The sequence below is a fragment of the Cricetulus griseus genome, chromosome 4 (assembly GCF_003668045.3).
Source record: "Cricetulus griseus strain 17A/GY chromosome 4, alternate assembly CriGri-PICRH-1.0, whole genome shotgun sequence".
Taxonomy (NCBI): Eukaryota; Metazoa; Chordata; class Mammalia; order Rodentia; family Cricetidae; genus Cricetulus; species Cricetulus griseus.
The window spans coordinates 194,175,661-194,187,252 of record NC_048597.1 but is presented as its reverse complement, the minus strand read 5'-3'; the positions used below and the strand labels follow the sequence as shown (position 1 = coordinate 194,187,252).

At 41.5% G+C, this 11,592-nt stretch overlaps 1 protein-coding gene across 1 annotated transcript in view; it reads left to right on the top strand.

Annotated features, from left to right (window-relative positions):
• Elovl4 (ELOVL fatty acid elongase 4) overlaps positions 1-4,703 on the top strand; it is a 29,074-nt gene extending 24,371 nt beyond the window's left edge. Inside the window, exons 5-6 of the mRNA XM_027411043.2 lie at positions 142-269; positions 2,566-4,703. Coding sequence (XP_027266844.1) covers positions 142-269; positions 2,566-2,841 — 404 coding nt within the window. The 3' untranslated portion in view covers positions 2,842-4,703. The remainder of the gene's footprint in view (positions 1-141; positions 270-2,565) is intronic.
• Positions 4,704-11,592: the final 6,889 nt, after the last annotated feature.

The window sequence follows — 11,592 nt, the reverse complement described above, 5'->3', positions numbered from 1 at the left end:
TGAGAAGTTTTCCCCTTAGTATTACTTAACCTAGATTTGAGATTAAAATGGAAGGTAATGTAGATTTATTCACTTTTTAATCTCAGTGTCGTTCATTGCCTGATAACACTTTTCTTGCAATTGCCTCTTATTTCTCAACAGCATTTTTTGGGGCCCAGATGAATTCTTTCATCCATGTGATCATGTACTCCTACTATGGACTGACTGCATTCGGCCCCTGGATCCAGAAATATCTTTGGTGGAAGCGATACCTTACCATGCTGCAGCTGGTGAGTTGGATGTTTTGAAAAGTTATTTCTGGTTGTAGCCAAAATCAAATACTTAATATACTTGGAGTTTGTTATTTGTCTAGTGCTAAGTTGTTTTAGATTGTTTTCCATCACAAAATCTACTTTATATGCAAGGTGCAGAGTCAAGGCTGGGTTAGTTCTACTTAATCACTCATGGGTGGACTGGCCATAGCCGATTGCTTGACAACACCCTTAAAGATTGGAATTCAGAACCTGTCCCTCTGAAAGTCTGTAAAACTACCCGCAGAAAGGATGGTTAAAATATAAATATGCCACAAAGTACATAGATTCATGGGTCACTAGAAAAATACTGTTTTTTCTCTTCTAAGTTACTATTCCATTTGTTTTTGTTCTTGCTTAAGTTTCCAGTTTCTCCATGTTTTAGTTCTTATTAACAGACCCTATACACATAGCAAAGAAGGCACAAAGCCAAGGAAGGGTACAGGTAGGGGAAGGGATTGAACACAGGATAGAGAAGTTCTTCTAGTTCTGTAAAACTCGCTACTTGAAGTGCAGAGCCAAGGATTTGAACTCCTAGAGTTCCAGGCAGACGGTTCTCAGCAGCTCCTCCTTGTAAGGCTTCTCATTGCACCCCAGTGCATGCATCAAAGCACTGCTGAGAACTTGGGTGTGGCCTTGTAATCAAACTGAAAATGCAAATCCAAGCTGGTAGCTAATCTCCAGGCTTCAGAGTGTATTCTAATATGCTTTAATCATAGTGTACACACAATTTTTATCAGTGGGATCACATTTAGAAATATCCATCTCTGCCTTGAGTTGCTACATAGCTGTCTGACCAAACAGGAACCACAACCTTTGGGGAATGCTGGCTGTGAAGGATTCATTAGTAAAGAAATGCTTCAAGAAACTTCCAGAATTTGTGGAAGTTTGATACAGTTTCTAGAACTCATTCCTCTCAGTGAGAGATAAGTGGTCCCAAGACAATGAAAAGGTGACCCAAATCATATAAATTGTTTAGTCTCTTTTGTTGGGGTTTGCCCCGGGCTCTCTTCCAGCCACAACACACTCAATCACACCCTATACACACCCTATTTCGGTGGTACAAGTTCTAAGAGTCATTGTGAAATCAAAAGTCCTAAAAATTTGGATTTTTGCCATGGGAATTGCTAAGTTTAATATAAACTGATGATGTGTGTGGAACAAATGACCTTAATATTTAATGTAATGAATATATGGGTATGTTGTCTTCCTCAAAGAAACTGTAGTTGCCCATTACAGATAGGATACTGAACTTCAATTTCTGAGTCAGACTTGCTCCAAACTCTTAAATCATATATGGATCTTACCCAAAGGCAGCCCTTGCTAATGCTACAGCACCTGTAACTCTTTGCCTCGGACCATTCAGTGAGTAGCGTGCCAGAATTTCCGTTTATCATTTGAGCATGTCTACCTTCTGAATTTTCTCTTCTTGAGGATTCATAAAATTGAAGGTTTTACTGATTTTACATGTTTTAGGTTTACTGATTTTAGTGGAAATATAAGTTTTGAAAGAATGGTGTTCATTCTGATAAGAACTTGTCGGGCCCTTAGCTGCCAGGGGAAGGCTGTGAGCCAGCCTGATGAGCTCAAGTTCATTTTTTTTTTTTAAGGTGAATGTGCTTCATATGACATGGGAGCAGCAGAAGGAGGAGTATTTAGGAGAAGGAGGCTGAGCCAATTACAGTGATGTACATGTATGACAATGCCAAAGAACCCCATTTTTTTTGAGCGTTCTTGCCTAAAATTTAATAATAGTAAAAAAAAAAAAAACATAGAGTGAATGTATTGGCTTGCTGACAGCTTAGTAGAAAAAAAGAAATCTAAACTGTAGGAATTAAAGAGCCTACAATTACTATTGCTTTACTCTTGTCAGCCATTGCTTTCCTCTCCTCGGCCACCCTTATTCAGATGTCCACATTCTGTGCCAGGGACTCAGGAATGGTCAACAAGCAAGGCAGAGAGAGCCCTGCCTCCCGGAGCTACAGTCTAATGGAGAGTTAGACAGACAGTAGAGAGTCAACAAACACAGGGGCAGCTTCAGATGGCTATCACATCACTTTTAAAAACAAATCCAAAAGCGCTGCGATGGGCAGGAGGTCCGTGGAAATCACTAGAATGCCTTTGCTTAGCAGGTGGTATGGGAACTGTGATCTCAAGGAAGAGACTATTGACCTTTCAAACAGTATAGCGCTGTGTAGGAGACTGTGATACCGGCCCTAGAAGCCTTTTCCTACCCCGATTAAATGTTCCCCGCACCGCTGCTTTTGTTTTCCAGGTTCAGTTCCACGTCACCATTGGGCACACAGCCCTGTCTCTCTACACTGACTGCCCCTTCCCCAAGTGGATGCACTGGGCTCTGATCGCCTACGCAATCAGCTTCATATTCCTCTTTCTCAACTTCTACACTCGGACATACAATGAGCCCAAGCAATCCAAAACCGGAAAGGCAGCCACGAATGGTATTTCAGCCAACGGTGTGAACAAGTCAGAAAAGCAGCTAGTGTTAGAAAACGGGAAACCCCAGAAAAACGGAAAGCCAAAAGGAGAGTAGACTGACGTGGGCCTTCACCGGTTGACAGTGAGGAAACTCCTGTGTCATATAAAATTTCAGGGGCAACAGAAGCAGAGGGTCTGGGGTAGGGAGAGAGGCAGGTGTGTTCCATGCACCTTCAGACTGAGCAAACCTTTCCAAATGGAACCCAGATGTTTTATTTATGAAGTTTTTATTTTTCAACTCTTTTTTTTTTTTTGTTAGCCTCGATGTTGTCCAGACCAAAGCAATCCCAACGTGACCTTGGAGCCCCTCCTCCTGTTCACACCCACCTGCTCAGTGGGTGAAAATGTCACCCATCTTTACATTCACCCCTTCTTCAGTCTGAATTTTAGATAATCACAGAAACGCAGTTTTTTTTTAAATTTTTTTTTTTTTTGGCTAAATCACCAGTTCCCCACTGGTTGCAAATCTGACATTTTCTTGTCCAGAGATAGAGCTGTGGATACATTTGAATTTGGATTCACTTACTGACCCTTGTGGTCAAATCTCTCCACCTCTAGTCGGAATAGTCCCTTTTGGCTGTAATTAAATTTGAAAACTCTGCTAATCTCTGTAGAATCTTAGAGGCTTGATGATGATGATGGTGTTGGTGAAAATAAGAAAGAATAACAGTAAAATCCTGTCTTGTGACCCAAAGGCCACCATGACTTAACGGCGCAAATCACTGTGGGAAACATTTTTTTTTTTTATTTTTATTTTTGTGATGAGGAAGGTAGCCTTTGAATACTCGTATTATTAGCAGAAATGTATTATGAGGATTAAAATTATTGAATGATTGAAACATGAAACAACTCATGTCTTTGTTTAGTAACATCTAAGGTAGTCACAGTTACATGCAGTTAGAACTCTAAGGGTATATTGATTATATCAGGCTTTCCTTGTTTTGATTTGTGGCTGTTGCTGATTTTTTCATATGTGGACATACACCTACCTCTTCTGTGGAAAGAACATTTAAATAAAATAAAATGAAATAAATTTTACTTAAAAAAATCAAGGAGTCCTCTAATGTAAAATTTAATTTTAACTTTCAAACTTACTTTTTTTGTTTATTTTCTTTTATTTACATACAAATAGCACACACCAGACATTTCTGTGATGTTATCCATCTCTTTCAATGTGTCTCATTTTGAGTGATGTTTATTTCCCCTGTGACGACATTGCAAAACCTTCTTTATTAACTAGAAATGAAGTATCAACAACGCATTTTGGTGCAATACCTTGACTCCTTGGTGCTAATGATCGATAAATTCAGTGCTTGCTGGTACAAGGTGTTACTTGTTAATGCAAGATGAGAAAATGTGAGACTGAGTCAGGTCTCGGTGTCAAATTCGGTGTTTACAAAAGACGTATTTCATGTAATAGAAACGAACAACTGTTAAGAAGACGTATTTCATGTAATAGAAACGAACAACTGACAGCTGCAGAAGAGACGTTCCACATTTTTTTTTTAAAGACAGATTAATTTGTTATGGGATGTCACAGAGGGATCATATGGAAAGAGAAAATGTGACAAAAATAGCATGAATATTTCTGAATCTTCCAACTTGTCAAAACTGCATGTGTAGGAGGAGGATGTCTGCTGTTTGTACAGACTTTCCGAATATTTTGTAAACTATATTTATTGTGCATTGAGATTACGTTTTCCCCGGAGGCATGCAGTCATGAACATTGCAGAAAATTAGCAGCACACCCAGTGATAGTGTGGTCTAAAAGGCTCACCACTTTGTTTTTTTCGCCAGTGTGTAATGACTAGAGATGTTGTAAATCTTTGTGAACATTCTGTACTGGCTTCCCAGACCCCTTCATTCCCTGCTGTCAATTTCAGCACAATAAATATACTACTGCCGTGGGAAAAATGATTCTCTTTGTTGATCAGCTTGTTTCTGTTCAAATTTATTTTCTGTTGACCACTTGTTACACAGAAAAGCAATGAAACTAGATCTTGGGTCTCTGAGTTTTTACTTCAAAGTTTGGTTTTTTTTGTATGTATTTATGTATTTGTATGTATTTTTTTGTATGTATTTTGAGGCAGGTTGCTGTTACATAGCTCAGGCTGGCTATGAACTCACTGCCCACTGGTCCCTGCCTCCAGAGTCCTGGGATTACAGGAGTACAAAAAAACTAAAAGACATGTTTTTATGGTAGATTTTTTTTTATTAAATATTAGTTCTATTTGCTTTCAGACATGAAACATATCATTCTAAATAATTCTGAGGAGGCTCAGAATCTCATGTTTAAATCACTCAGTCCTTACTGTAAGTTCATGGAAGATGACTTTAAATGCCAAAATGATGGGGTTTCTTAATAGCTTTGATAATTTCTGAATCATCACAGAATAGTCATATACCCAGTGAACAAGGGTTCCACCTTCTTTATATCCTTTCATGAAATGCCTTTCATGAAAATATCTTCCTAAATAGAAAATAGAGAATTATTAAATATTTGCACATTCACACATTTGACTATAAACTCTGGAAACAGCCACCTTTCCAGTATAGTAAATGGCTGCAGTGTCCCACACTCCAACACCCCACCTTCCAGCACTCGTATCTATGTCCTGACAGACACTGACTGGCCGCTAGTTTCAGCTTCAGCATTACTAATTCATTCATTCTTCCATTCCACACTCCAGGCATCTGAACATTCAAGATGTTCATGTCTTGAAACATGGACTCTCCCAGTGTCAGGGCTCTTGCTAGTGGATTCTATTGTCTGCGACTGAGGGCTGCTGCTCAGCAAGGGACAGGAGCCTCAGTGTCCTCAGAGGGAGTCCCAAAATCCTAGGGCAGGTGGATATTTGTGAAAGACTTGTGGGACTTTCAGTGATTTTCCAGTTTTATCTCCCAAACAAAGAGCAGGAAGAAAGAAAGGAGACAGTATAATCGAGTCATACAGCTGTCCCTTGGGTGGCACTTGGCAACAATGCTTACTCGTGCCCCTGGGTTCCCCAGCTTGAGATAAAAGCCATAGTTAGCAGAGCCATTGGCTTGCTCCTGTAGGCTTCGGCAGGCTGCAGGCTTCCTGCCAGGCTGGTGTCTGTCTGCTGCAGGTTCTCCCGTTTCTGAGGCGACTGTGTAATAAGGTCTACACAGGAGAGATGATGCAAATGGGTGACGGGCAGAGATGGCCTGTCACTTGTGCGACTACATTTCTGTCTGACAGCATAAAGGGATTTTTTTCCTAACAAATGCACCAGAATTCTTACACGTATCTTGGACACAGCTAAGTTGCAGGCTTTTAAAAATAAAAGATAAGGTGGACAGCTATAAAAAAAGAAAACCTTAAATTTACAGATTTGTTCTATATATGTAATTCAAGTACCCCATATATGAGGGGAAAAAAAAAACTCGTGGAAGTAGAAATTATTTTGTTGGGCTGTATGATTGTGGTACCTCACCAGTTGGTGCACTATATATTGACTACTGGGGCAGGATATTTCCTGCTCTCCATCTCATCAGAATGGGCTACCTCTCACACTGAGCTATTTTCTCAGCTCTTTCCTCCTCAGCTATCTGAATTCACCCTTGCCCCCTCCCTCCCTACCCAACCATCCTCCCTTTCCGTTTCAGGGAAGTCAGTTCTTTGTTCCTTTTCTCTATTTAGAATTCTTTTCTTTGTGTTTGTTTGCCAGGGTGGCAAAGGGAAAGCACTAGTTGGAATTCTTTTGTCACCTGCGATACATTAGATTTAACCGAGTCTCTCCTCCCTGTGAGCAAACGATTCCACGAACCAGTCTTTCAAGAATAATGATTACCTAGCTATTTGGAAATGAGGGAGTGGGTAGATGCCATCATCTTGCATGGTATGCAAGCATTATGCTAACAAGTCGAGCCCCACCTTGTGGCTTACCTTACTAATGTCCTTCATCTGGGCATCCTGAACAACATATTCCACAGGCATATTATATAGTTAAGAGCATTAGCTCCTCAGACATAGTTTCATAGATATTTAACATCTATTTTTTTCTCTCTCAGTGACAGGCACTAAACTGAGGCCTCGTGCATACCAGGCACGATTTCTACCCATGAGCTACGTCCCTAGATTTCACGTTTTTCTAATTTCAGTTACAATCAGGAAAAATTTAAAGATGTTTCATGATCACAAAAGAGAAAGTAACCTCAAGTTTGTGTTTAGAAAAAAAAAAAAAAAGCTGTGGTTTTGCTTGAAGAATTATGGCCAGCCCTTCTAAAAGTGAAACCTAATGTTTTCCGCACTAAGAAAATATCCTGGTGATGCAAGGCAAAAAAGCAACCAGATGAGATTTGAAGTTTTCATCCTAGAGGTCTACCCTAAAGATTAGTTATGCCATTATTCCAGCTCCATCGTTTTTAGTGTGCTAGACATTGACTGGCACAATGAATCCATTCCACCTGAAGTGCTCTTTCTGCTTTCCTTCAGCATTGCAGAAACTGAAAAACTAAATTTCCATTTCTCCCATTCCTTTGTGAACTGTGTTTCTCTGACAACTTGCACTTTTACTTTTGTCAACACAAGGCAATCGATTGAAACTTTAAGAAGGCAGAGGACACAGATGCACCTTCTTGCGGTACTACAGGTAAAACAATGGGCTCTTCCAGACAAGTTGGCAACAGCTGGCCTGTATCTTCCACTGTCTGCAGCAGTCATGGCAGATGTAGTCGTACACATTTGAAGTCAAAGCTAAAGGAGGTTTTCTGACCTTCATGTTTCCAAGTTACTAATTGTAAGAGCATTTAATCCCCCCCCTCTCTGTGTGTATGTGTGTGTGTGTTTGTGTTTGAGATAACTTGAATGGTATCTGTTCTATACACTGAACCTTATATATAACTCAGCATGTATACAGCACTAAACATGATCAAGAAATGGCTGTAAAGACTATATAGAATTAGTTGTCTGCCATAGTTGAATTTATAGGGAGCAATAACTTCATGTTCAGTGGGAAATGCAATAATATTTCCATGAGACACATAGCTAAGTTATGACCCATGGTCATCTAGAATGGGATTGTAATTAAAGGCAACCATTTGGCAGGCCCATTGTTTGCCGTTTTATACCGTTATGATGCAAATGAAGAACATGAAGATCAGTGACAAGGCTGCTCCTGATTGCACTACACATCACACAGAGAGTTAGCTCACATCTGAAATTCTTGGTCCAGAGTAGGACAAGGAGCCTCTATGGCTGCTGCAATAGGCTTCCTGGTACTTGATACTTGCAGACCCATATCACCTCCAAACCAGATCCAAAGTTTATTCCTGTGGGTTGAAGAGCTAAAACTTAAGTCTACAACCTCAACAGTTTTCTGTGAAACGTTGCAACATTGGTTGTGAAATGACGGGCATATAAGAACTGCATTGCATTTGAGGAGATTTGGCTGCACCTGAGAACCTGAATCTCTCTATCCCCTTGACCTAGGCCTGACCAAACTTAAAGCAGGCCCTCTTCCTTTATTGGATGACATAGGCCTTCGTTACATGGGAGGCTGGCCCTTCCCATGATGCTTTCCACTCTCTGTGCCATTACATCTAGCACTGTATGGTAGGATTTGGCTGATTTTCATCTGTAGTAACACATAGGAATAGATTCTCAGGAGACTAACCAAAGCAGGATGACACATCTGGAGAATGAACTGAGATTATTGATAGATGTATAATGTACCAGAAATTCTTGATTGAGGCTAACACTCCCTAGGGAGGAGTGGCTTTAATGTTGTCTAACTGAACCTGGACTTATAGCCTACTTAAAATAAGATAGAAATCAGAAAAGCATTGGAATAACATGTTTGTGAGAATCAAAAGGCTTCTGGAGCTAGTAAGGTTGGGGGTTTTGTAGTTTTTGTTTACTCCCTCACTGTTTGATAAAGACCACCGGGTGCTTGAAAAATTGCTTAGTAGCTACTTCCAGTAGGTTGGGGATGATGGGGGAAGAGAAAGCTGTCTCTGAAATGGCCACTTCACTTCAGTCACAGGCTGAAGCTGGAGAGGTACCAAAATGCCAGTGACAGTGTGGCCATAGCTACGTCACAACAGTAGAGTCAGAATGGATATTAGAATGGCTTAGTTTGAGGATATGAGCATAGTTGCTTACAATGTGCCTGGGTCAGAAATAAATGGGCAACTTATTCAAGTCCTATTGATTGGTATAACTGACAAAACCGGGAGAACTCAGGCCTGAGTTGCCACAGTGGAAAGCAATTTACCAATTACTTACCAATTCCCACATCTGATCCAGGGCACAGAACTCACTTCCTCTCCCTCTCCTTTCATTTGAGACAGAGTCTGGCTGTGTTGCCTAGGCTGGTCTTGCATTGTTGGGCTCCAGATTTCCTCTCTCCTGTTTCTGGAGGGCTAGGACTCTACACATGCTCCATGATGTCTGTCTGCAGAGATACCTCAGTGAAGGGAATTCCTCAGGTTGGTGCCATGAGGATAATGGTACCTCTTACCTTTTACCAAGAGAGAAGAGAAACAGTTTGGGGAGATGCTGGAACATGGAACATCTCAACCATCAAGCGCCCAAGTTAATAATAGGGTCCCCAGTCAAAATGGGGGTGGTAAATGGGATTCTGGTCTGAGTCTATCCCACTTGAGCTCACTGATTCTCCATCCTCCCAAGCACACACCTTCCCAGTTACCACATGTACAGCTGAATTAAACACACCATCTTTCTTGGGTCCTACACTGCTTCCCCTCCTCATGGAATAAGGAAAGGAATGGGATGAAAGACCAAGTCAAAGCTAACCGCCCCCCCCCCATTGAAACTGTATACCACAAGCTATGAGCTCTACATTACCTGGTAATGTCAGCTGTTCATGGTGCCCTCCACCATCTGAAAGATTCAAGGTACTGAGTCTTTGTCATGTTCCATTTAACTCTTCCTGTTTTACCTCAACAGAAAAATAGTAGAGTCTCAGAGAGTGACACTTCATTACTAACCAACCAGGCAATGCCACACTGAGCAGCTGTTGTAGATGTAGTCCGTTGATAAGCAAATCAACCAAATCAACATAATTTTGGCAGCTGATCGCTATCAATGCATTAGTCGTTTTCCTTCATTTTCAATAGAGGTGAGTCACTTTTTCACCTGCACCGTAAGCATGCACGTATCTTACACACACCTCTTACATCCACCTTAGCTACCCCTCAGAACAATGCCATCCATGCCTTCTCTGTAAGAGTCAACCACAGCAGCCTTGTTTGTTTCATCCTGATGGACATCACTGTGGCCCACTGTAGATAGCATTACACTGATGTGTTGCCATGAGGAGGGCGTAGCAAATACCACAGATTCTTTGGCAAAGGAAAATGTATGCCTGAAGTGGGAGGGAAAATAAATGGTAAATTCAAGGGTCATGACATTAGTGAAGTGTATGGTACCGACATTCCTTCCAGGGTAAGAAAATTGCTGCTGTCTACCACCAGTCACTATTAAAGAATCACCAGATGGCTGTCATCTTGTTGGCTTTTGTAATAACACACACATTTGGGGGTGTTGCTCTTTCTCATTTATTAAGTAGACCATTAGCCTGCCAGGTCTGAATGGGGTCAAAGGCAAGAAAAGGATTTTCAGGCACCATGAATAGCAGTGTAAGCTGCTCTGCTATTTAAGATTGAGGAGCCAATAGATTAAATGGTGCTTGAAGTGTTTGACAGAAAGTAGTTCTGGGGGTAACATCTGAAAGCCCTTGATTGAGAATCAAGGTGCAATCCTTTAGGGTTTTAGGTAAAAGCCACGGCCCAGTCCCCAAATTATTAAGAAACAGATCCAAGATTATGCTTGGGCTTTGCTATGTGTTTGTGTATCTGACTACAGAGCATGAAATGATTCTGCAAACTGAGCTGCTCACCCTGGGCTGGGTGTTATCTGACCCACCATCTCATAAGCTAGATCAGGCACAGCAGTGGGAGGCCGAGAAGGCACAGGTACATGGCCTGAGCTGCCCTTAGATTCCCACTGTGCCTGCCCTTGCTTCATGCCTCCTCATATCACACATTCCATTTCACAACAGTTCCACTAAGAACTTTATTTAAACAGCAGCTGACAGATCGCACAACTCTGATACATGGTCTGAAATGCTAAACCATATAGACTGCATCATCTCAGCTCCTTCTGTGGCTTCAGTGTGGCCCTCAAATTCATATGTTGGTTGTTGAAATTTAAGTCATGAAGTCATGTGTTAATGGTATTTGGAGGTGTGACCTGTGGGACAGAGGGATTTGCCCCTCATGAATGAATGTAGCATGGCTCAAGGGTGGCTTTGTCAGATAAGTGAACTCTCTGGCTAGCTTGCTGTATTATGTGATACCTTACATCATGCCTTAACCCTGTGGGAAGACCCTCTCCATATGCCAAGCAATCGTCTAAGACCATAATCTTATTAACCCTTTTCTTTGTGAAATATCCAGGGTGTGGAATCTTGCAATAGCCACAGAAAATGGAGAAAGACAGCAAGCTCTCTGGCCAACTGGCCTCCAGCTGATTTCAGTCAACAGGTCGTGGTGACCCAAAGATCCCAGAGTGACAAGGATTCTTCCATGCCCTATCCCTACTTTGGGTTGTCTCTGCAACTCAGCCCCCTGCCTCAAAAACACAGCGAAGCTGCTTCCTCCTCCCGATTCTCACTGAGCTCAAGAGTTTCCCTTCCTGCTCCCGCACTTCCAGAACAGCTCCCAACTCCTGTTCATTTCCCTGAATCTCAGTTCTTCCCTTCTGATCCTTACTCTACTTCTACAGACCACCCTTTCACTAAAGCTTCTTCATGCAGGCCAT